Here is a 27,243-nt window from a genome sequence, read left to right as displayed (position 1 = left end):
AATACAGTCTGAATTGTCCTATACAAAAAATCGATGACCTTCCTTTCTATTGTCAGTTAGTCTGTTTGGACAACACCTTCAAGAAGATTAGGTTTTGTTACAAGCAGCCCACCAGGACATTATGCAGTTATACAGACATGAACAATTGTAGAAACCACATAGTGCTTCTTACTGCAGACCCTTTAATATCTCTGCTCAACTGGCAGAATTTGAGCATTTTGGCATGCTGGGGATTTGCTTCTCATTACCTTATTTTCTGTCAAATAAATTTCAAACTTTTTCAGTATAAAAATGTATCTTCTATTTATAATATTTATTTTATTGCTGGTATACAATACAACTTTTTAAGTATACTTGTGTTTTGAATCAGTAGTCTCCACTAGAGTGTCAAAGACCTGATATCCTACCGCCATTGGCTTACTTCATCATTCTGTCTAATGTGCCTGAAATTTGATGCCACACATTTTCATGAAATCACCAATAATAGTATTCCATTATTGACAGAATTGATGGGAAAAATGAGGTAAGGTAAATATTTTCATTGACAATTTCTAGCAATTTGATTGGGAAAGAGGTGTCAATACTTTGAAACTGTTCTTACGTACTTTTAGCATTTTAGATTTCTTTCTGTGTTCTAAACATGACCAGGCAGCCATCAGTTTTTAGAACATCCCATAAAGTCAGGTGTTCTGGTGCGTTCAAGGGAGGGGTGCTGGGGACCCTTTATTGTCTTCATTGTCTTTGCTAGTTTATTACTGAAAAAGAGCATGGAAGATGGGGGGTTCTTTCCATTTGCTTGATCTTATACCTTTGTCATGCCAATGGCTTCATGAGTAAAATCTGAATGAAAAAGAATAATAATGGACCAAAGTATTTCAGTGATCATGCTTTTGTGGAAGATCTATTCATGAAATAGAGGAGCACCTTAAGACTTATGTTTTCAGTCATTTTTTTAAATGTATTCTGCTCAACACAGATACCTTGCATTTTTATTTCTTTTCTTAATGTTTATTTGCATAATAATGTCTGAGCTCCCCAACATCCTGGAATAACTCCAAAGTGTCTGCATGGTAATAAAATCTATATTTCTGTAGTGCCTTTTTTTGTTTGTCTTTCTGAATGTAAGAGCTTTAAGATCCTACTGGTTCTAGTTCAAGTGTACAGAGCAATGTCATTTCTCTTTAGTTTTTTTTAGCTCTTTTTTGTAAATTTGACATTCGTCTATTTGGTTTCTGCAGGCTCGTTCAATTCAGGATCATGAGCTTATCCCAGCATTATTAGGTATAAGTAAGGAACCAGCTTGTTGAGGCCTGAGTGAGTTGCTTTCTTAAAGAAAGGTTATTAAAACATTCAACAAAAAAACTCCTATAACCAACTCCACTACTACTATTACCAGCAATTTTCTAGTCCACCAAAACAAAAATGACTTAAAGCCATGTTACATTGGAAATCTTTTCCAGCAATATTCAGTTATAGCCTTAATTTACATAATCTTATTGAATAGGATGTAGCTGTCAGCGTGCTCCTGTAAAGATCATCACGTGATATGTCACACCCAACAACTCACTCCAAATAGTTCATTACTCACTCCAAAAAAACCAAGCAGGTCTGACTTTGTCTTCAGTCGTAGGGTAGGGTTCTGTGTTCATAAGAATTGACAACAAATGAATGCTCATCAAGACGTTTAATGTATGTAATGCAATGATGAGGATTAAGAAAGGATGGGAGTTTTGGACCTCACAAACAGAAGAGAAGTTTGTCTGTCTGATGTCTCATGTTTTATGTTCCCCAACAACAAGGACAAAATGAAGCTGAATTGACAGTACTTGGTTAACCGTTTGTATAGCACCAATTCCGTCAGGCAGCACACTAGTGGGTGTCAGAAAAAGGGGAAGCAAAACTGCACTGTTGCTAAATTTGAGATGACCAGGAATTTTCAGTTCTGTAAACTGACCCAGTCCAGTGACGAGGTCAGCAACTGTGGTTGGCAAGCCTGACATACCCAATAACTAGAAGTCGCACAATGTGATGTCAACTGTACATGTGTGATTTGATACAGAGAGTATAACATTCTCAAACTTGCTTGGTCCAATTTAGGGTTGCAAGCAGCCGCAACTTACACCAGCAGCACTGGGTTCAAGGCAGGGAACTACTAGCAGTGTTTGCCAGTTGCAATTTGTTTCTGTGTTTGTAAACACTGGAATCAAAATACTGTACATACATTATTATGTTTATTGAGCATTGTATTTGTGCTTTGAACTTACACATTTATTTCAAAGGCATTTTTATACAGGCATGGTTTGCTTCTGTTTTGGGTTTCTTCATTGTTACAAACAACGTACATGGTACTGGCCTTCTTTCTTTGTACTGTATTACTGCTAGCCACATAAATATATTTCTCTACAACACAACAGAACATGTCTTAATTATTCAGTCTAATAACTCTTTTCTTTTTTGCACACCACTCGTATCTTTTGCTTTCACCAAACTATAGTTTGGACAATTCCTTTATGCATGAGGTGAAACAAGAGATCTGAAGGATCAGAAGTTGTCTTTCGTCAATGACACTGAGCTCTTGGCTTCACTGTAATAAACTTTCATATGTTTTACAACATTTTGGCTATATATAAATATATGCTTAAGTGCTTTTTTTTTTCCTCTTTAGTTGTCCTATTCCCAGTTTCCGGCTGTCAAGCTAAAAAAAAATGTTCTTATTAGAAATCGTCAAATTTAAACTAAGTTCTTCAGACTTCATTCCCCATTTTTCTTTTTTTTATTAAATTTTCTCTGCTCATTAAAAGCAAAACATTTTAGTCTCTTCTTGTTGATCAGGGGATGATTCTGGCAGGTATATTTATATACCTTTACTTTCAAAGTGTCCAAGTCAAATCTGTTTTCCAGAAATATTGCACCAAGATTTTCGCTTTCATCCAAGCAATCTGAAGTCTGTCCTTGGCCGAGAGCCAACTGATTTTACTTTCCTTCATTTTCTGTCCTGTTTGCTTGATGTAAAAGACTATAGACCAGTGCAAATCATCATGAAATGTTACAGGTCCTTTTAAAATATTTATCGACATAAGTGTTATTTTTTTGTGTTTTTGTTCTTTTTCCATTTTTTATTCAGATGCCCATCCTCCAAACACAGGCAACAAAAATCAAAAATGCGATTCTGAGTTCCATCTTAACACGTCATGTAGCTTAGCTTCCAAAAATGCTGACTTTGCTTTTTCGGATCACTGAGCCTAAAATCAGCTTTACACCATGTGTACGGACATTTGTGAAGTGGGGCCTGAAACAGCTCCATACTGACGGCTATCACAGGTGTTTGCTGTCTGCTGCCCTGCAGACGAGTTGCCTATCATGTGCATTCCATCCATTCCAGAAGATAAGTACTGTCTTTCTACAAATGGACCATTTGGTGGAGAAGAACACAGGATGCTGTTCTGTGAGGCAGTTAGTTTCTCCGGGCTTGTGGCCAGTCTAGGTGAAGCTGGAAAGTTGTATCCATAGAGATTGTATGGATTGTGTAGGGAGAATGCATTGTAAGATCCTTGTTGCATATGGCCACCACTGAACATATGGGAAGTAGAGGAACTTGGACCAGAACTTCCTGCTTGCATGACATACTGGAGTTGAGAGGTGGGAAAAGATCCCAGCTGACCACCATAGGCGTCCATCTTATTATTACCAGGCAGAGAAGCAGGGGATGTTTGCATTCCAGAAATTAAAGATGGTGTCCTCTGGGGCATGAATGTTTCAGAAGACTGATTAACAGAGTTGCTCCCTGGCTGCAGCCTTCCATAAGAGGTATCCCCTAAGCCAGGGTAGCTTTGCAGAGCTGCCATGTTGCTCCTGGCACAGGCTGGGTATTCAGAGAGGTTGAGGTTGCATAGCTGACTCTCTCTACATCCCACATTAAATGTGTTGGGTGTCAGGTGAAATGTAGGAGGGGAACAGGAAGGTGAGAGGAGATGGGATGAGGCAGATGGGGAAGGTGTTCCAGTACTAGATGTTGTCGGAGATGTACCTGTGCTTCCTCCTGAAAAGCAAACATATGAGTATATGAGAACCACTTCTAATTAGTTAAATAATTATTGAGCAGAAAAGACAGGTTTTCCTATTATTAAGTTTTACATCTTCTCACCAGTGGCAATGCAGTGGTTTGAGGTGTGTGAATTGAAAGAAACATCCAACCACAGTCTAATATAACAAGTATGACTAACTGTTAAATTGTCTTTTTGTGGTATAATAGTAAAGACAATGGACTGTAATCCACAAAACAGCCAACTGATTATTCACCAAATACCCAATGTTTGACCACATAGCCTAACTATGCTTTAAATATTAAAGAAGGAGACATGGTTGCAGGTATTTTTATGGGGTTTAGGATAGGGGGCCAACTGTAAGCCATACACCTAAAGAATACACTGGTGGTGATAATTTTTATTCTTCTGGCAACATAGTCACCACAATGAAGATGTTTAATTATTAAATGAAAAATGAGGGACTGTAGTTAATGCAGTAGAAGTAGGTTGGGTAAGAGCAGACAGTACTGTTGTGTTATACGTCACACCCTGCTATTCATGATGATGGGCATGTCGCTGGCGACCAGAGACACAGAAAAGTATGGACACTTGGGGCTATTCATGGAGTGCTAGGAGGATGGCCCCAGGTGATTCACAGCCCTGTTCTGACCTCAGAACTTATTCCAGGTATTCTAAGGTCCAGGCTTACAAACATCTCCTGGAAATACCTCGTTTCTACTTGGAGTTGAGTGGATGGTGTAATGAATACACGGAAAGTAGTTCACTATGATTTATTAAGAGTTGGTCAGGAAAAGTCAAAGTTTTTTTTTTTTTTAATGGAGCAGAAGGTTAAAGTCACAAGCAAAGGTTGGTACATGGAAGATGAAAATACTGCCAAGTTGAAACACTGGGCAAAATTGTGGTGAAAGTGAACAGAGAAAGCTTGTAAACTTATTAATAAACACATCAAGAAGAAGATTTCTTAGTGAAAAGAACTGCTATCTGCGGTGGGCTGGCACCCTTCCCGGGGTTTGTTTCCTGCCTTGCACCCTGTGTTGGCTGGAAATAGCACCAGCGGACCCCCGTGACCCTGTGGTTAGGATATAGCGGATTGGATAATGGATGGATGGAAGAACTGCTATGATACCAAGTACTGTGAATCACCAGCTTTTAAAACCACAGACTGATGATGTCACACACAGTAATGCCCTTTTGTCACGTGTTTGGCAACTGTGCCATTACTGTAAACAAAGTCACGGTGGGTTTGCATGAAAAGGCAACGGCCTGAACAATGGTAATTTAAAATGGTTCCAGGTGACTGGATGCAAAACACAGATTATGACAGTTTGGAAAAAGTGAAGCCAGAGATTGATAAAAAACATATAAAAGGTTAGTAAAGAGGGTTTTTTTTGGTAGTATCAGGTGGAAAAGCATGATAAGCACCCTGACAGACAGAAAGAGGATTGCAATCTGCTCAGTTAGGCCTGGTGGTGCTGTTAGGATTTACTGTCAGCCTGCTTTTTTTATACTTTGTCATAGTTCTTGTTTAACTCTTTTCATTGTGCTTTTATTTTATGTAATGAAATACCCTTTTTCATAACTTTGGCTTTACTAACATTTATTCTGGGCTCAAAGACAGCTCTAGATCATCCCTTTCAATCTCACAGTAGGGAAATGGAAACAAAGGTATTCTAAAATTGGCTTGGGAAGCCTTTTACAGCTGAAATGCACTATACAGTATACAAACAGATTTATTTTTTTATTTGACCATTTTTCCAGCCACTCTTGAGTCTATTCTACCCAGATGCTTTTTACAAATAGTGTTTTTTTTTCTTGAGGGAAATTATATTTTATTACTAGGAAACATAGGCACCTAAGGTCCTCAAATAAAGGTGATTCATACAGTATATAGCACTCTGCACATCCATCCATCCATTATCAAACCCACTATATCCTAATTACAGGGTCACAGGGGTCTGCTGAACATTTCCATTTAAAAAACAAATTCTTTTGTTTTCATTAGAAAAAGTACTGATCCAAAGTGAGCACATTACTGATATAACTTTGATACGTTGTGCTCTTCAACCAAACATTAATGTAAGGATGTACAGGTAATGTTTGCATATGGGGCACGTGGAGAATATTTGATGCTGTTCTCATTTGTTGGTTTCTCTGTTGTTGCTATTGTTGCATTTTGTATAGTGGCATATGTTTGGCAGCTGCGTAATGGCTCAATGTTCAGACTTACGTCTTGTTGTTCTCCATCACTGATGCATCTCCCGTGTTTGGCTTCATGCTCAGGAGACGTTACCACTGGAGTTCTTTCTTGTGACGTCATGGTGTGTAGTGCTATATTTTGGCGTGAGGACAGGAGCAGTTTGCACAGACATTTGCCTGTCTTTGTTATGCATGTTTTCTGTATCCTGTACTTGATGCAAAGCAGATGGTGTTGCTGCTCATCATATTCTTCTTCCTACAAGTGGCCTTCGCAAAATGCCTCATACTCAGCAAATGCCATCAGTGTTCTTTTCCCTTCCGAAAAGTCACCCTCTCAGTTTGCCGTAAGAAAGATGTAGACCCAGATAGGTTCACGGAGGTTGCCACTAACCATATTTTTTGCTTCACCAGTGCATATCAGGTCATAAGATTTTGAATAAGACTAAGATCAGATTCTTCTTTAACTCTTCTGCTTTCTGTATCTTGTGCATTGCATTCAGGTTTTTCAGGTTATCTTGATGTTTTGTCTCATAGTGCCGTCTTAGATTAAATTCTGTAATTACAGCCACATTAGCTCCACAAATGAGACACACGGGTTTACCAGCAATGTCAGTAAACATATACTCAGCCTCCCATTGGTTTTTAAAGGCTCTATGTTGAGAATCACCTTTTCTCTTTGGCATCGTGTGGGCTAGCTTCGCAATAACTTGCAGCATCATAAGCTAGACATGATTAACGCGGTAAGTGTTCAGCAAGGCAGCTCAAGCGCTGCATTATGGGATCTGTAGTTTATTGTGTTACCAGCGCTTAATAACAATAATATATAAAATGATCTCGCGGGCAGGGTATAATTACATGCCGGGCCGGATGTGGCCTGCGGGCCTTGAGTTTGACACATATGGACTAAATAGAACTTGAAAAGATATATTTTTTCAAATGTGATCGCGCAATTCAGATTGAGTTGACGTGCACTACAGTACATCGAGCCCGCGTGCTATTGTGGTTTTGCCTGTGTGCCTCAATAAGATACCCTCCCCTCGCTCTTACTTTTTTACCGTTCATCTAATGAATACACTGAGTAAGGCTTTACCAAAACAATCATTGATCGTGAATAAAGTATCCATTATTCATGAAGCTTCAATTGGTGATCTGTCTTTCTGCGTTAACCGCATATTTTTTCATACGTCTCAAACCAAGGGGATGCGAGGCTAAAATGAATCGGGAAGCGCGCGTACATACTCAGTGCATCCCCTCTTGGGAATCGAACCTTGGCGCTAGAGGCAAAGCCTCTACTATTGCACCACGGCGTGCGGTTTGTCTATTTGAGCGTAGCAGTGTAATTCAGTTTTTGTTCAGCACTCTTTGGAACTGTTGCTTTTTGTCTGCGCACTGCGTCAGTTCACGTGAGCCGCTGAATATGGTTTTATATGTCACTCGCTTGCTTCTAATTGTTTCGCTGCCTTCTTAATTATATAATGTATGTTTTCTTCAGCGTTTTTTGGAGCTCTTCCTGGTTTTCTACGTACTGCGTGATTACGTGGGAGGCGTGATGATGTCACATGAAACTCCGCCCCCCACGGCTTTCGAGCTCAACTCCATTATAGTAAATTGAGAAAAATAGCTTCTAGTTATGACCATTATGCGTAAAACTTCGAAATGAAACCTACCCAACTTTTGTAAGTAAGCTGAAAGGAATGAACCTGCCAAATTTCAGCCTTCTACCTACACGGCAAGTTGGAGAATTAGTGATGAGTCAGTGAGTCAGTGAGTCAGTCAGTCAGTCAGTCAGTGAGTGAGTGAGGGCTTTGGCTTTTATTAGTATAGATTACAGAACATTATTATTATTATTTAATGATTCAAAAAAGATATTTTAGAAAATTATTGCATGTCAATCAAATCTATGTACTTTTGTTTAGTTCTCTGCAAATCCCCCGTCCCTACCGATACATTAGGTCATCATTTCAGAAGATTGCCTATCTGCTTGAGATAGAATTCATTTTCATTTGTGTGCAAGCAGTGATGCACTCCTAACTGATGAGCCCACCAACATTTCTTTCAGTTGCGATTTACAAGCAACCGACTTTACAGAGCTGTTCTGGAAAGCTGGTGTTCCTGTTTTTTAACGAGCAACTGATGCCACTGGCACTTATGGCAGTGTTTCCATATTCATACGGAAAGTGTGTGTATTATCAGACATGCTTCTCAGTTGTACATGAACAACTGGACTACACAGAGAATGCTCAGGAGGCATGAGCAGAACATGCAAACTATGTAGTCAGCGACAGGGTGTCGGATTCAAATGCAGGATGCTGTGTGGATCAGGCAGCAGTGCTAACTATACAAGTTATAATTTCTTTAAATTAGTCATAATAGCAGCTGTTGCATATGATTCACATGTTCACATTCATAATTGCTGTGAAGTGTTTTCACCAATGTGAAGGCTGTAAATACTCACAGGAAAAAGGAAACAGGACACATTATTCTGGCTGAAGAGCACCCGCTGTTTCAAAACTCTCAACCAAGGTAGGGAGCGCAATGAAAGCTTTTTACTGTTTTCAGTGAAGAGTAAGAGAATTTGTCAAGCTGTGTTAATACTGTTAGGACTGGGGTGTGTTTTTGCATTTTAAGTGTCATTTTAAACGGACGGCACAGTGGTGCTGCGAGTAATCCTTTGATCCAGTTAACTTGCCCTCTCTTCAGTTTGCATGTGCTCCCTGCATTTATCGGAGTTTCCTCTGAGGGCTCCAGTTTCCTCAAACCGGGATTCTGAGTTGATTGTCACATTGTGTGTGAGCTTGCGCTTTGGTAAACTGGCATACCATTCAGTGCAGTCCTGCTTTGCCACATTTCGCTGGTAGAATGACAGCTTACTGATTAGATACAATTGAGGGATTTTGCTCATACTGTAAATAAATATTATTAAGCCCTTCTTTACATCAGCAGCATTTGCAAGCGAATGCACATGGTTGCGTGTATGTATATAAAAACAACTGCTGGCTTCACCCCTTGCTAGACGTGTCAGCTTTTTGGAACTATACTAACACTGTGGGAAATCATGCACATATTTTTATTAATGAGATTTTGGCAGTGTTTTATTTTGTTGTTCAAAATTTTACTCAGATACCGCCATAATTAAATAATTCAAAACTTGGCTTTTCTGCTCTTTGTGCCATGTGCATTCAATAATAGCTTTAAGCTGTATTTCGTCATGACTAGAATATTATGATGATGTAATGTTGTGAATTTTAAAGTTGTGTGCCTTTATCATGCCTTTTTTTATTAAGGGGGTGGAATCTCAGGAAGTCTGTGCAGCAAACAAAATAGACATCAATTTCCCGTGAACATAGTATCTTCTGTATAGGCAGTTATTCTATTTTTGTTATGCTTGCCTACTTTGATTAATTTCACAAATAAGTAGGGCGAAAAAAATATGGAAATGCATTATGGGGAAAATGAAATAAATTAACTGGGATTAAAGATTGATTTCCTAGAATTAGACTGAACCTGCATGAGTTTAGTAACTGCATTTTCGCAGAAAAAATACAGAACATACAGTGTAAGGGTGAATTATAAAACATATTTTAGTTAAAGAAGCACCTATGATTTCCCACTTTTTACCCTAATAGATTGTGTCACAGATGCATGTCGGAGGACCACCTAACAGGCTCTGTTGAGGTATGTAATAACCCGCTGAGACAAGAGGGGGTGCTGTCACTAACACTGTCATCTCTTTGTTTCTCCACCATGCTGAGAAGCCACCCAGTGAATGCAACTGACCTGACCCTTCTTGTTCAACCTCGATAAAAACCCAAGGCTCCCGGAAGAACACATCATTATTGGCACGAGCAACCTGCCGGATGGAGCTCTGCTACCACCGTGACCATGGCTAATCAACCCAACAAGCCCCATTTTCTTTAAGTTGGCAGCCCACATACTGTTGCATGAAGAATATACGCCACGCAGTGATTCCTTTAGTTTTGTTTTTGTGCTCTTGGACAAAAAAATGGGACGACCTGGTTGGCGACCCAAATTTTCTTACTGTATGGAACTGTCATTCCTGTACTAGGCCATGGGTGTTATAGTTTCATGTTTATTTTATTTTAACTGACAAAAAGAATATATACTGTATTACAAGAGCAATGTCATTAGCTGATAGAAGAACATCATGTAAAAATGAATGTATTAATTCTTTAACCCTCTATGTCAAATCTGAAAATGATGACCTAATATTAAAGGGAGACTCAGTCTAGTTCAGCAGTCCCACGAATAAGACACAACTTAATACAGGATAGACCACTAGTCCATTTAAATGAGATCTGAAGTAATACTTACTAAACAAAAAAAAATACTGCATATTTTACATTTTTATGACATATGTTATCCATATTGTGGCCTAAGGCGTTGGATTGCACACCACAAGGTTGCAGTAGTGACGAGTGAAACAAGCAGTTTTGTGAAACTGACACTGATTTTTGTTTTGCAGGTGATGTTCTAATTGCAAAGCACACAACTCATTAAAAAGAGGTTTTAGGGTTTTAAAGGTTTTTCATGCATGGAAAATCACCCTAAAGCCTCATTCACACTTCCATGTTTATTACCTGTGTTCTTTTTTGCAGCTATTTGCAGGTAAAATCAAATCTGTTTATGCTTCTCATTCACATCAAATGTGACATAGAAAGACCAACCAAAAAAACTCCATTGTGCACATTACTCCATTTTCTCCAAAGGAAATAGCAGCACCATATCTCAGAAAGTCAGAAATGTTAAAGCACACCTCTTAGTAGATGATATGCATGCTTCTGGTGATTTATTTTTTAGCAAAGATTTCTATAGAAAAATAACATGACAGGTGAATGCATGTAGTATTAATGGCTGAAAATGATCCAAGACAAGAACTAAACTCCTTTGTTCCAGTGTGAATGGAACAAATTTTGCTGGAAGTGAAACATAATTCAATTTCACACAAATCGTTTCACCCATCACTAGATCACCGGATCAGCCCCACCACGCCAAATCTCATAGACGGACAAGGTTCCAGCTGTAGAAATGTTTTAAAAATTGCTCTGTACAGAACTGAAAAGAGTGTCTTGGGATGAGATCGCAATATGTAGAGGTCATACAAAATAAAGTACATTGCAGTTTAATGTCATCTTCTTATGTGAATTTTCTAAGGATTTCCCTCATTTCTTCTATAAATAATGTGTATAAGAATTTGAGAAATCATGTCATTCTAGCCTCTTCAAGCATTAATACAATGGCTGTATATCAGTCTTATATGCATACTGAACTGAAAGCAAGCTTGTTGGCAAAAATAAAATTTAAAGAATATTTTTCACGAGAAATGTATCTAGGAGTTTACGTCAAAAATATCTACCGTATATATTTTCTTTTACACCAACTAGATAGTAGTTGTTATATGAATAAAACATTTTTTTTTGTTATATGAATAAAACACTTTATTTTCTACATATTATTTTGTACATTGCTTATGTTCTTCTTTTGCTTTAGTTTTAACATTTTTTTAAAGCAAGAGTAAGAAGTGCATTAATTAAGCTTATCTGTATTTTCTATTAAATAACATGAAGTTATACCTATTAATATGTTCTTGTTTCTCATGATGTTGAGTTGTAATGAGTTGCATGTTTTTGGCTATGCAAATAAGAATTTCAGTGTACTCTGTAGGGCGGCACGGTGGCGCAGTGGTAGCGCTGCTGCCTCACAGTTAGGAGATCCGGGTTTGCTTCCTGGGTCCTCCCTGCGTGGAGTTTGCATGTTCTCCCCGTGTCTGCGTGGGTTTCCTGCGGGCGCTCCGGTTTCCACCCACAATCCAAAGACATGCAGGTTAGGTGGATTGGCAATTCTAAATTGGCCCTAGTGTGTGCTTGGTGTGTGGGTGTGTTTGTGTGTGTCCTGTGGTGGGTTGGCACCCTGCCCAGGATTGGTACCTGCCTTGTGCCCTGTGTTGGCTGGGATTGGCTCCAGCAGACCCCCGTGACCCTGTATTCAGATTCAGCGGGTTAGACAATGGATGGATGGTGTACTCTGTACATGTGACACTGCTTTGAGTTCTACTATATGACAATGGCAGAGATCAGGTGACTATGCACTAGACAGGATCATTGCCAGAAGCAAAGCAGGATTTATACTGCATTTCAAAACAATTAACATTAATTGGGCAACAAGCAAAACTCACTGTATGTGGCATATAGGGATTAAAATGAGGACTACACATCAGAAAGCAATAAAGCAAGGTTGAAACCAAAGATATAACTAGTAGGGCAAGACATCGGTATTTACATAATGTGACCATGACGCCTTCATAAAGGAAAGACCTGGGGGGAGAACAGACACAGAGCATTAGCTCTCCCAGAGCACTAGATGGCAGCCACATTGAGTTGCAGTGGTGCCTCGGATTCCCACAGGGCTTCATGGGAATTGAAGTTCGGCACAGTCCTGTAAGGTTCTGTGAGTGCCGCCAGGGGGCGCTGTATGGATTGCGGAGCCTTACTTTGTAAGGCCACTGTCTCACCTTAAAGTGCTTCCTGACAACACCAAATGGCCACCGGAAGTACTCTCAGGTGCAGGATAAGAGAAGCCCTTTGCCACTGCTCCGTAAGCCAGAGTCAAGAGAAAGAGGGACGAAGCTTGCAGGAGGAGGAGTGGAGGTGGAAGAAGAGAGAGAGAGAGAGACAGAGAGACAGAGAAAAGAAGATAGTGCCATTGTTCTGCTTGGTGCTTTAATGTATTGTGCTGTGCAGGTGGGCTTGGGAAGTGTTTGCCACAACACAGTAAAACCTGTGTTGTGCTTGTGAACTTGTATCTACGTCTGTCTGTGTCGGGTGTTGTGGCCCCTGCAGGCCACAATGGCTTTTTTTGTGCAGCCACCTAAACAGATATGCAGGTTGCACAGACAATAACCTTTGCTCATGGTAAGCAATGGGCAGAGAAGAAAAATATATAAATCAAATGTGGCCCATGTGGGCAGGCCAGCTGTGTAGACAAATAGAAATGAACAGCTGCTAATTGCTGGGAGTTCGCCAACTGCAGAGAAATACAGGAACAAGAACCAGGGCTTCTTATGTTGGACACAGACATAACAGGATGTGTTACCTGCTGGTTAGTTGTGTTCATAATCAGTATATACAAAGCAAAAACCACGACAGTATAAGGTGTAACACTCAAGATCGTCAATAGTTAGTTGGACAGAATACATTGAAGTTCCTGGAAAGCTGCTTGTTTTCAGTTAAAAACACAGCTTTTAAATTAAAACATAGTAGCATTAAGTCGTAGAATTATTGGGATACATTATGCCCCAATATACCAGGACTGTTGCCCCTCAGCAAGGCAGAACAGCCTTCACGGGCCAAACAGATGCTTTACAGACATGACCAATTCACCAAGAAGGAAAATACACAACTACCACAGAGGGAAAACAGAATCAGAAAGACATAAGGAAAATGACAAAGAGGACATTGAAACAAAGCTTCTAAATTATAGTCCCAGCATGCATAAGATCACTTGTGCTTGCATGGCAACCCACATAAGTGATGCCCACTGGTGAAGTCTTTGAGGTGCAATGCTGCAAACACTTAGACATCAACAAAACAAAGAACAGAATCCAGCCAAGGTCCATATCAAATAGATGTACAAACTGGCTAAAATGGTGGGAAACTACCAAAATACATTGTTGTTGATGTGCAGTATAACTTACCAGCAGGATCAAATTAATAGGCTTAAAATAGCATAAGATGTTGAAAGATACTTTAAATGTCTTTTCATCCAAAGACAAGAATGCAGACCTTACGATATGTGCTTCTTACAGTGTGTGTTGGTGACCCCGCTACAGTTTTTCTTACATGTATCAGTAAAACTACCTTTGAAGAAATACTAAAATATTGTGCCAGTTTAAATACCCACCCTGTTGTTTTTGCATCGTGGTAAAATCTTCAAAGGTGAGGGTCCTAACAGGAGGTCTCCAGAAAGCATATGTTTCCATGATAGCCTCGAGACCAGTCCTGCAATGCAGAAAGAGAGTGTTACAGAGAAAGCTCCAAAAGGGAACCGTTAACAAGGACAATTTTACTGCACACATAAATCTTCACAATGTTTTATTTTGAAACCAATCCCCATTGGCCGCTCCATTACACACACAAGGGAGATGTACTGTAAGCTAGAAGTGTTGTTTTTGTTTCTTCATTCAGGTAATAATTCACTCACAACTTAGCATTAAAATGAAAGCAAAAATATTTCTGTTAGCCCTGCTAATGCATTCTTTAAACCTCTGGGAGTATAATTAGGTAAATGAAATACAGTATGTGCTCTTCTCATTCTTCTTCCTTGAGTTTTCGTGTTCTCATCTTGTTCTCATTTGCTATCACTGACACTGCTGGTTTCCCAGATATCCTAAAGAATCAATTAATGTCTTTTTATTTCCATTGTGTGAGCTTTTGAGTATGCCTAACCAGGGTCCATGAAACTAAGGGGCCTACCCAGGCCTAGACTACTGCTGGCATATTGTATTCTGGGTTGTTATATTTACATAACCTATGGGGAACGATGCTAGGAAGTGGTACATGTGTGTATTGGTCAAGCATGCAAATAAAATGCCCTATGTACTTGTGAGAATAAATCTGAACCAATTACACTGCATTTGTTGTCATATTAAAACTTTAGATTTTGAAGAGCAAATATCTTTGGTCATCTGCATGTGGCCATTAAGTTCACTAAACATTACACACTTTCTGTGGTGTGAAGTGTGCATGTACAATAAGAAAACACAAAGATTATGCAATATAGAATAAATGCAACAAACCATTTAGCATTTTTTTATAATGCATACTGAGTCACACTTGTTAAGATTATGATGAAGAGAAAGAGAACAGTCAGAATGTTATGCTTGAGTTAGCTTAAGTATTTAGTAACATGATCTGTTTCTTGCCGACACACATTTATTTGAGTTTATAATGTGATGAAGCAATTCTGTCATTTAACCTTTGATGCCAATACAGATTTGTGAACTGTAGTAACATTAGATCAACTTGTCATCTTGTTATGTGAATTTTCTAAGGATTTCCCTCATTTCTTCTATAAATAATGTGTATAAGAATTTGAGAAATCATGTCATTCTAGCAGCTCCAGCAGACCCCCGTGACTCTGTAGTTAGGATATAGCGGGATGGCTAATGGATGGATGGATATTACTACCAAATGCCACAGCCAGTCCTCTCGCAGTGTATCAGAACTGAACCTGCTTTGGGCACCATGTGGCCTCCCTGTTACAAATGTCTTCTGCGGTCCATGTGCATAACTGTAACCACACCTTGATCTACCGCAACATCCCAACCAATGAATGTTCATGTTGCGTTGCACTTAGTGCTGCTAGGTCAGCCCTCAATTATGCCACTGACGCTGAAAAAAAATAGTGGGTTCTGTAAATAGATGACTACAGTATAAGTACTCTTCATCCTTGGCCACTTCAGACAGTTATCTGTTCAAGCCTAACAGAAAACACTGTAGTTAAAGTGGTAACCTAATGTTTCAGGTTTAGTCTTCACCTCAGAATTACTTTAAATGAAAACAGTGTGCTCCTCCATACTGCCAATAAGGTAGCGGAAACTCAGAGGAAACAGCAGTTTAGCATGGTGGTACATCTCTAAATGCACAACAGATCAGATCTTGAAGTGGATTGGTTACAGCAGCAGAAGGCGACACTGGGTTTAACTTTTATCAGCTAAGAACAGGAAAATGTTGCTAGAGCAAGCACATAATCATCAAGACTAAAAGACCGAAGTTTATAAAAATGTCACCTAGTCTGACAACTCTTCATTTTTGTTGTGACATACAACAACAACAACATTTATTTATATAGCACATTTTCATACAAATAATGTAGCTCAAAGTGCTTTACATGATGAAGAAAAGAGAAAAAAAGACAAAGTAAGAATTAAAATAAGACAACATTAATTAACATAGAATAAGAGTAAGGTTCGATGGTCAGGGAGGACACAAAAAACAAAACAAAACTCCAGACGGCTAGAGATTAAAAATAAAATCTGCAGAGTTTCCAGACCATAAGACCACCCAGCCCCCTCTGGGCATTCTACCTAACATCAATGAAACAGTCCTCTTTGTATATAGGATACTTATGGAAGGACTTGATGATGATGGCCATGTAGACTTCATACAGATGGTCAGACAGGTCAGAATTTGATGTAACCAGCACTTGTGTATCTATTTTGTGTCAGTGGTTTAGGCTGGTAATGGTAGTGCAGTGTTGTAAAGAATGTTTTCTTGGCACCCACTGGGCTTCCAAATACCAACAGAGAGTCCCCTGAATGTCATTGTCCACCTAAACATTGCTGATCATGTGCATCTTTTTATAATCATAGTCTACACTTTTTTAAATGGACACTTCCAGCAGGATAATGCACCAGGTCACAAAACTTGGCTCCATAAACATGACAATAACTTCAATATACTCCAATGTACAACAGTAATGTCTGGATGAGGTGGAAAGGAAAGTTCACAGCATTCAGGTGTGGCTGAAAAACGTGCAAGAACTTCTTGATGCCGGTGTGTTAGCATGGACCAAAATCCCTGAGAAATGTTTCAGGTTGTTTTTTGAACCTTAGAACATTTCACGCTGTTCTTGAAGAAGTTGATCCTACTTGGTATCAAATAGATGTACCTGATAAAGGGGCCACTCAGTGATGTATCTGTACTTGTAAAGAACATCATGATGTAAAGGTGGTATGTAAAATGAAGCTCTGTCTTTGTATTGTGACACCAATTTAAATATTAATACACACATCATCTGTTGAGATTTAATTTTCCCTTAAGTATTAATAGAGAGTTATTTACAGTGTCTATCCAATTACAGGAGTAAATACAGATGGCACAAAAGAATACCTTCACAATTTGCATTTATCTTCTAAACGTAGAAATATACTGTATAAAGCAAGCTATGCTGTAACAGAGTAATGCACCATGTTAGCCTTTTAAGGATGCAATGAGAAGTGAGGCAAAATGACATATTTTATTGGCTGTAGATTACAATATGTAAACATTTGAGGCAGCTTGAACCCCTTTTCGGGCAAGGAGTCTGAAGAAAAGGCCCAAGCTACTCGGATAGCTTACATATTTTAATCTACACAGCCAATAAAAGGTGTTATTTTTCTTCACTTCTCAAAATAAGCTATGAAATGTCACTGCTAAATGCAGGCCACTTGTTGTGTTCAATTGCTCTTCCAAGGGTTTGTAAGTCCAGTTATGATTAACTCCTTCAACAGACAGCTACTGACTTATTGTGATTTTCTCTGGCTTATTGCTTTGGCCCAAAGAAAAGGATTGCACAGCTATTTGCTACAGAAAATGTAACAGAAATTGGGCCTATTGCATTGTACAATTTGGCGTCAGCTGTCTATACATTTGTTTGGTTTTGGTGAGACCAGGGGGTTCACTATAAATACCAGCCATCCATCTTCTAGCCTGCTCAGTTCAGATAGTGATTGAATGCAATGCTGAATTGGCTGAAAGATGAATGCTAGACAGTCCAGGACAAAAGTCAGTTGCAGAAAGAATTCTCACTCACAGCCAAACCCATTATTTTAGGCCGAATTTAAAATTTCCTAGCTTCTTAAAATGCATGTTTTTGAGTTATGTGAAGAAAACAAAAGGAAAACCTGCAGAGATGGTAGCAACCCACAAATAGAGATTCAACATGGATTCATAACTAGATTTCTAAAACTGCGAAGCTTCAATACTAACTAATAGCTGTGGTATTATGTTTTCCTACAATTATGTTTTAAAGAATGTTTTTCTCATCTAATTTTTCTTTTAGATATGACATAAATTTGCTAGGGTAAGTCCACTGTCCATTTCTTTTTCCTGTTTCCCCCAACTCAGGCACACAGAAACTAAGGTCTGTCTAAGCAGCACCAGCCACCAGTTTCTGCAGGGCATTTCAATGAGCACAACCTTTCCCAGTGACCCAGGAACAACACAGAGTCACCAGATAGCCTAATCTGCACATCTTTGGCATGAGAGGGGAGTAATATAACTCTTACAGATATAGGAACATGGCATCTGCATGTAAGCAGTTGCTCGGTTAAGGATTCACATCCAGTCTCCAGGAACGGTAAGACCAATGTGCTGCCAAAAATGTCTACAAAATGAATTAGAATAAATACTGTAAGATAAATATGGCCAGGGAAATGGATAACCATTTGCTCTCTAGGAGGCAAATCTATAAAAGTGTCATTTATACTGCTGAAAATGATGTGCGTCTAAAAATTAAAGAGTCTCCTTCTTTTGCTCTTCATTTGAAAGACCTTGCCCAGCAGGAGTAAAACTTTACTTTTGATGTCTTTTGAGTGTTTTCATATTCATAAAATGGGTCTTCGGAGTAAACCCTCCAGCAGTTTTGTTAAACCAGCATGGGCCTCTTCTATTTAGCTTCTAAAACTCCAGGCCCCCGTTGTTCAAGTATGTTAATGCAGGTTCTAATATTATCGTGTTCACTATTCACGTGCTTATTAAGGTTGATTTTGATTTCATATGCATCTCACAAAAATGAGCCCTCATTATTATTCATGCTGATTCGAACTACTTGTTGTATTTCATTTTCATTCCCTTTTATAGATAATACCAAGCATTGAGTGATGTAAATCTTTCCATTCTTAACTCTCTGAAATTTTGTTGATCATGTACATAATTATTTGCATGAATTTTTAAGTCATAATGAGGAAATCAAATCAAATCAATGATGTTAACCTGTTGTTGTATTTCATTTTAAAATGTTATAGTACATGTATTATATTGGGAGGAGTGGTGGCTCTGAGGCTAGGGATTTACACTGGCAATAGGAAGGTTGCTGCTTCAAATCCCCAAAAGTGACTCTATTTCATTGGACCCTTGAGCAAGGCCCTTAACCTGCAATTGCCCTGTCCTGGGTATGACGTTAATCTGCACCCAACCCTGAATGTAGGCCCTCCAACCTGCAGGGCAAAACTTGGGGGTTGGTGGCAGGATTGGCACTCCAGCCACTGTAATTAAAAAACTCACATTGTTCTATTCCATCTGAACTGGTGTGGTGCAGAGGTGTCACCCTAATCTGAGATCCTGAGTTGGCTTGTCATGTGGTGGGTGCGGCAGTGCGCTGTATCGGCGTGTGCTCCTGACCTATTATATTGTTTGGCTTTCTCACACAGGGGAAATAAAACAAACTAGTAACTAATATGAATTTGCAGATGCATACAGGGTGGTCCAGATATAATTATGCAGATCCAGATTGTCTGGATGACTTTGATTTATGCAGGAACGATTCCAGTTAATCGCGAAGATGATCCTTCATGTCGTCAGTTCACATACTTCTCGATGGTCCGGGATTTTTTGGGTGATTTTCTATGTAATAATCTGTATAGCGTAATGAAAATTGCATAATTAGATCTGGACCACCCTATATTGCTACAGTTTCCTAAATATTTTTTGTCTGACTCTGTTCATACTGTTCAATTAATTTCCTTGTGCTGAACGTCTGCACAAAGGGTTAGTAGTAAGGTCAATGGTTGGAGTCACTTTGAAAGGAAGTGATCTGGATGTCATTTTCAGATCTCTAATATAGCTAGGTTTTGTATAAACTAAGTTCTCGAAACTGCAGAATTTAAAAAATGACATTGCTCTGCGGTATTCAGTACACCAGCCTCTGCTGTAGCATTTCCAGTGGCCAGAGCATTTTCCCAGCATGTGACAGTAAGGCAGTATGTTCAGCATTCGACACAGCTCACAAGCAATGAACATATCACATTACACTTTTCAAAGCCTGGGCTGCATACAATTTTCTTTACTTTACTGGTCATTGGACCTGTGATGTCAGCACTGTTGGTGTTTGATTCCAGGTTAGAGGTAAGCCATGGTGGGTAAAACGAGGGAACCTGACCTCACTTACAATAGAGCTACAAGAGGAAATGTTGGTCATGAATATAGTAAAATAAAAAGGTGTAACAGTATGAGATTGTTTGTAGTAATCACACAGTGCCTGCTTCTTAAACAGTAATGAAGTGATATCTGTCTTTATTGATCGATGCATTCTAATAGAAGTGAAACCAGGATATATATCTATTCCTTAAAATTATAGGACACTTTAAAAGATGAAATGGATTATAAGTGAAAGTGTTAGGCAAAAAGATTAAATGCTTTTAAATTAGTTTAAGTGCAAACATATTACTAATACATTCCTAAATAGCAGATGTATGACACCATGAAGTAGAAAGGCCAACAGCGAGACTTTAGGCTAGTAATCAGGACATGAGTTTCAAACAAAACAAATCAACACACACACGCAATTCAGTGTGGTGTTGCTTCATTCAAGGCCAATTATATTAAAACACTCAAGACAAGTAACAAGGATAAGCTGATACTGCGATTCTAAAGTCAAGGAAGGGTTATCTGCTTTCAACAGACTGCAGGACTAACCTACTGTACTCTACAGTTTTAAAGGCTTGAAGTTCTTTGTATCTTAATGTACTTGATATTGCCATTTACATACAATAGCAGTACTGTATTTGTAACCTTAAAAAAACTAAATGTGCAACCAAGAAACTGAAGTTTTTTGTTCTAAATATGATTGATTAACTTTTCATTTAAATGTTGTTCTTTTCAGATCTCATTAAAGATGAATAAAGTCTGACGTGATTTATCTTGTTTTTAGCTGCTTGCATCAACAAATCTAATATTTTCAAAAGTGAGTGAGATTTTTAATATCATTGTGTGTGTATATGTGTGCACATTTACAGTATATAATTATATGTTGTTATATATCTATATGAATATTATGTATCTATTTGTATATGTATATTATTATAATATGAAATATTCTGAATAGTGGTGGAATTTAGGTACCTCAGGATCTTGTTCATGAGTGAGAGGAAAAGGGATGGTGAGATCGACGGATGGATAGGAGCAGTGAGTGCTGTTATGTAGTCAGTATACCAGTCTGTAGTGGTTTAAAAGGAACTGAGTCAGAAGGCAAAGCTCTCGAAGTGCTAGTCAATCAATGCCCATGCTCACACTTACCCATGAGCTTTGGGTAAGTATTGAAAGGACAAGTACAAGTGGCCAAAATGTGCTTTCTCCACAGGGTGGCTGGGATGTCATTTAGAGGTAGGATGAGAAGCTCAGACATCTGGGAGAGGCTTGGAGTAGAGCTGATGACCCTCTGCATTGAGAAGAGCCAATTGAGGTGGTTTGGGCATCTGATACAAACACCTACTGGACGCCTCCCTGTGAAAGTTTTAAGGGCACGACCAGCTGGGAGGAGACCCTGGGAAAGAGACTTCTGGTCCTCACTTTTAAGACTGTTCCCTCCATGACCCGGTCTTGGATAAGTTTTGGAAAATGAATGAATTAAAATTCTGAAGCCTGCTTAATTTAACTTTCCCATTGTAGGGCTGGGAACCTGGTCCAGCCCGAGATTGTGGAAGAGGATAATATGATATAATTGGGATTGGCTCATGACCCTGTTCATTATAATCCATCCATCCATTTACTAACCCACTGAATCTGAACACAGGGGTCTGCTGGAGCCAATCCCAGCCAACACAGGGCACAAACCAATCCTGGGCAGGGTGCCAACCCATACCAAGCACACACTAGGGCCAATTTAGAATCGCCAATCCACCTAACCAGCATGTCTTTGGACTGTGGGAGGAAACCGGAGCGCCTGGAGGAAACCCACGCAGACACAGGGAGAACATGCAAACTCAAACGCAGGGAGGACCCGGGAAGCGAACCTGGGTCTCCTAACTGCGAGGCAGCAGCGCTACCACTGCGCCACCGTGCCACCCTGTTCATTATAAGCAGGGTTGAAAATGGACAATACAATATAATACAATACAATACAATATAATATAATATAGCTATTTGTGTAAGCCCGTGCTGTAAAAAGCATGGGGTCCTAGAAACTACTGAAAGCGTCAGAAAAAAATTGATATGTAGAGATGTCAGGTAATTGAAAGGAACTACTTTGGACATCTCTCTCCTAGGAGGTTTTGTGTTGCAGACGTGTTTGTGTATTAGCGGGTAAGCGTCTGTCTTTCTTCGTAGGTTTCCGTTTGCTGGTGTGCTCGCATCGCTTGTGCATTAGCGTCGGGAGAAAAAGTAAAAGGGATACCATTTTGCCAATGTGCTCACCACGCTTCTGTATACTCGCTTGTGTATCCTCAGAGGTGGAGGCCTTACCCTGACTCCACCTCTCACTTCCTCGCGTAAATATTTAAATATAACATATATGATTTTTAAAATTGCACATATTTAAATTGACGGTTTCTTCTGGGTGGGTTTACACTGGCTGAAGAAAAAAACTAACTAGCAGAATCTTTGGGGGCTAGGGCTATAAACTATAATAACAATTAATTAATTAATCAATAATACAATTCAGAGGAATAAGAATATGAAGATAAGATTATTAAACGCAACCTTTCAAAATGTACTCAACACTTTAAAACAACCATATTACAAAATGTTTAGTAAAAATAGTCTCCAAACTTAGCAAAGGTTAATATTTTAAACAAATATATCAACAGGAATCTCCTTAATTCTTTGCATTTATATAGCGCTTTTCTCACTACTCAAAGCGTGCAACATAAATAGCCAGCTCTGTCTAAATGTGATGCTTTTTGAATGGCTTATAGCGATGTCACTTTATTTTTTCAAATTCAAAACTAAATTTTATATTTATACTCAAAGTGTCAGCAAATTTTATTTTTTAATAAAATGAAGTGTTAAAAAGACTGCTATTAATTCCCTTTTAATTTACTTAATAACAGGCGTAGAGGAAGTCAATTGATTACATATTCAGTAAGTGTTTGTGATATTTTGTACTTTTCAATGTGAACTCCATCCTGAACTGTTCCACAAGAACATCTGTTCATTCATCCATTTCTGTTTCTGGTTCTTAATTCAGGTTTGCTTTAGCAGTGGCCTGTTAACAGTGTATTGTCAGTATTTTGAAATCAGAATATGTGCTCTTATAATGAAAGTTTAATGGGTCTTTCCCAGGCTCAACACAAGATTTCAAGCTGTGGATTTTAAACAGCACTAGTTTTGAGGCCTCACTTGCTAGTTTAGTAACTCCACATCCTTCATATTAATAAAATTGATCAATGTTTATCTTATACATAACAGAAAATGTTGCAGTTCTACCTAAAATGTATGCTGTAAATAAGATTTCTGATAATCGTATTAATCCATTAAAAACAGGGAGGGTGGAGTACATTTGGCAGGTGCAACAAATTTGGCATGAAAACAGTTCACAGTGTGTTGCTGAGTAACTTATCATTTTCATGGATGTTGCTGTATCATTGTCATGCATGAACACAATACTGTGGCTAAGTGCTTGAGCATCATGCATCTGCAGTCTTCCAGTTGCTGATTCACAGAGATCCTGGCAACATTCGATGTTGTCTTGTCACGTAAAATTGGACTTTTCACCATAACACTCTCGCTACATCTAAATATGTGTTTGTTTTTTTTTTATTATTAAGGCCCACACAGGCACATCTGCCAAAGCAGTTCTCACCAGTCGCCTTTGAGGACATCCTGTACAGAAAACTTTCAATGAAAATTTTCAATCCCAGTTTGGCCTAGAATATTTAATAAAGTCATTCTTTAAAAACAATCAAATTTTTAAAAATATCTTTTCATCTCAGCATTTTTCTGCAATAAAAATGTAATAATGGTTCATAAATCAGACACTGTATTGTTTGAAAAATGAAAAAAGATGTCTTGAATATCTGTGTTGATAATTTTATCCAGATGGAAGTGCTTTCATATGTTGCAGAAAGGCTTTAATATTTCCTTTGTTAAACAATAATTCAAGAAAAAAAATCTTGGACAAAAGAAAATAAGTTAAGCTTTATCAATTAAAAGAGCTGAAAAAGAAACTCCCTAGAGTCCCCTGTCAGAAGTAGCTTCAACTCACACAGGTGGGCTCCCCCATCACTGGGACTGAGGTCACCGAGGTGGTCAAAAAACTCCTTGGTGGCAGGGCTCCGGGGTTGGATGAGATATGCCCAGAATTCCTCAAGGCTCTGGATGTTGTAGGACTGTCTTGGTTGACACGTCTCTGCAACATCACATGGACATCAGGGACAGTGCCTCTGGATTGGCAGACCGGGGTGGTGGTCCCCCTCTTTAAGAAGGGGGACCAGAGGGTGTGTTCCAACTACAGAGGGATCACACTCCTCAGCCTTCCTGGAAAAGTCTATTCAAGGGTTCTGGAAAGGAGGGTCCATCGGATAGTGGAATCTTGGATTCAGGAGGAACAGTGTGGTTTTCGTCTTGGTCGCGGAGCAGTGGACCAGGTCTACACCCTTAGCAGGGTCCTGAAGGGTGCTTGGGAGTTTGCCCAACAAGTCTACATGTGTTTTGTGGACTTGGAAAAGGCGTTTGACCATGTCCCTTGGGGAATCCTGTGGGGGGTGCTCCGGGAGTATGGGGTACCGTACCCCCTGGTAAGGGCTGTTCGGTCCCTGTACAACCGGTGTCAGAGCTTGGTACGCTTTGCTGGCAGTAAGTCGAATCAGTTTCTAGTGAGAGTTGGACTCCGCCAGGGCTGCCCCTTGTCACCGATTCTTTTCATAACTTTTATGGACAGAATTTCTAGGCGCAGCCAGGGTGTTGAGGGGGTCCGGTTTGGTGGACTCAGGATTGGGTCACTGCTTTTTGCAGATGATGTTGTCCTTTTTGCTTCATCAGGCCGTGATCTTCAGCTCTCTCTGAATCAGTATGCAGCTGAGTGTGAAGCGGCTGGGATGGGAATCAGCACCTCCAAATCTGAGACCATGGTCATCAGCCGGAAAAGGGTGGAGTGCCCTCTCAGGGTTGGGAGCGAGATCCTGCCCCAAGTGGAGGAGTTCAAGTATCTTGGGGTATTGTTCACGAGTGAGGAAAGAATGGAGAGTGAGATCGACAGACGGATCATTTTACCAGTCGATCTACATTCCTACCCTCACCTATGGTCATGAGCTATGAATAGTGACCAAAAGAACGAGATCACGAATACAAGCGGCTGAAAGGAGTTTCCTCTGCAGGGTGACTGGGCTTTCCCTTAAAGATAGGGTGAGAAGCTTAGTCATCCGGGAGGGGCTCAGACTAGAGCCGCTGCTCCTCCGCATCGAGAGGAGTCAGATGAGGTGGTTCGGGCATCTGATCAGGATGCCTCCTGGACGCCTCCCTGGCGAGGTGTTCCAGGCATGTCTAACCAGGAGGAGGCTCCGGGGAAGACCCAGGACATGCTGGAGGGACTATGTCTCCCGGCTGGCCTGGGAACACCTTGTGATTCCTCCAGAAGAGCTAGAAGAAGTGGCTGGGGAGAGGGAAGTCTGGGCATCTCTGCTCAAGCTGCTGCCCCCGCGACCCGACCACGGATATGTGGAAGAGGATGGATGGATGAAAAAGAAACTGAAAAAAGCATTGCTAATATGGTAAGTGTAACTACTAGAAATATAAAGAATCACTAAAACCCTGGACACGTGACAATAAATATGAACATGGCGTGGTGATGCAGTGGTTAGAGCAGCTGGTCTTCATCTCTAGAGTCCTGGGTGTAAACTGTTTTCTTGTGTATATTAAGGCAGGTGAAGTACATTTGCAACTCTAAATTTGTCTTGTAGGTGTAGGTGTGTTATAGCGGGTCCGCGGCTTCAAAAGAAAAGGGGCCAGATTTTAAATCCATAAAGCCATGTCACTCTCCGTGGGCGCGATTGCACGGCCGTGGGGAGTTAATTGAAGTAGTTGGAGTTAGTCGCACCTGCTCGTGTGGGTGCGATCGTTCGCAATTGCTTCATTGGCTTCCTGCAAACATTTCTTCTTCCTGTCTGCCTCTAAAATGTGGACCATCCTACAACTTTCTGTGTTTCAAGATTCTTATAATCTTCCTTCCATCAACAGGTATTTCTGGCAACACTTACAGGGACTCTTCTGATTGGGTTTATATTACATTTACTATTTTACTTTTGATTTTCATTACTTTTTTTTTCCTTGTTTAATTGTTTTTATTCAACATTTTATATTTCTATTTTCATTTCTAACTGTGCATTTAACTGTTTTTCAACAGTTGTTAAGCATCATTAAGTTGGTTTCATTTTGTTAAAGCTTGTATTTTTGAAACCTATAGATTAAAATATTTGAAAATCCAGGAGGCTTCACCGAAATGGGCCTGACTGGGTCTCACGATTGCTAAGAGTGGCCTGCCACGCACATATTTTGCAAGACAAATATACAACATAAATGTCGTAAATATTATAATAATTATGTTACTTTAACACACCGTCATGCACTTTATAAAATAAATAAATAAAACAATAAAACATACTAAATACCTTACAAATCTAGATATTTAGATTGCTATCAAAGTCAAAAGTCACAAAACAGAGTAAAACAACTGAACAAGTACTGAAGTGGAATTCTTGCAGATTAGAATAACTGGGAATTTTCAATTATAGGCAGAAACAAATTAATAAATAATAAATAGCAAATAATATGCAAAACAATTTTGTAAATAGACTTGAAAATACAATTCTTTTAGTAAAAAGAGGAAAATGAATTTACAAAAAATCAGCAGGAGAGTGTCTTTACTTGGTGCATGCATTTTAAAACCAATTTCTGAGCAGTACACTTCTTTACAGTATGGCTTTGAGTAATTTGTGAATTAATACATTAATTGTGGCCACTTGAAATCCTAAAATAAGTTATTTTCTTTTATCAATTTATAGAAATACAAGACAAATTCAAGATAAAACTATTAAAGTCAAGCTGTTCCTCACTATGTGCTAAACAAATAATTCCCACAAACTGTATGTCTATAATAGCAGGCTGACAATGGAAGGTTGGCACACGGACATTTTATTTAGTACCTGTTTCTTCCTGAGTCTCGAAATCCTTTAGCAAAGGGGTTTCTGTCAATCTTTAGCCTTGTGATCTGAGGATAAACAATGAAAACAATT

At 39.3% G+C, this 27,243-nt stretch overlaps 1 protein-coding gene across 1 annotated transcript in view; it reads right to left on the bottom strand.

Moving 5' to 3' along the window:
- Positions 1 to 2,209: 2,209 nt before the first annotated feature.
- Positions 2,210 to 27,243, bottom strand: part of tbx15 (T-box transcription factor 15) — a 71,671-nt gene continuing 46,637 nt past the window's right edge. Inside the window, exons 6-8 of the mRNA XM_039743722.1 lie at positions 27,154 to 27,218; positions 14,160 to 14,257; positions 2,210 to 4,039 (exon numbers count right to left, since the gene is read on the bottom strand). Coding sequence (XP_039599656.1) covers positions 3,255 to 4,039; positions 14,160 to 14,257; positions 27,154 to 27,218 — 948 coding nt within the window. The 3' untranslated portion in view covers positions 2,210 to 3,254. The remainder of the gene's footprint in view (positions 4,040 to 14,159; positions 14,258 to 27,153; positions 27,219 to 27,243) is intronic.

Source organism: Polypterus senegalus, chromosome 2 (genome assembly GCF_016835505.1).
Source record: "Polypterus senegalus isolate Bchr_013 chromosome 2, ASM1683550v1, whole genome shotgun sequence".
Lineage (NCBI taxonomy): Eukaryota > Metazoa > Chordata > Cladistia > Polypteriformes > Polypteridae > Polypterus > Polypterus senegalus.
Note: the sequence above shows the minus strand (reverse complement) of the source record. Positions and strands in the feature narration are given on the sequence as shown.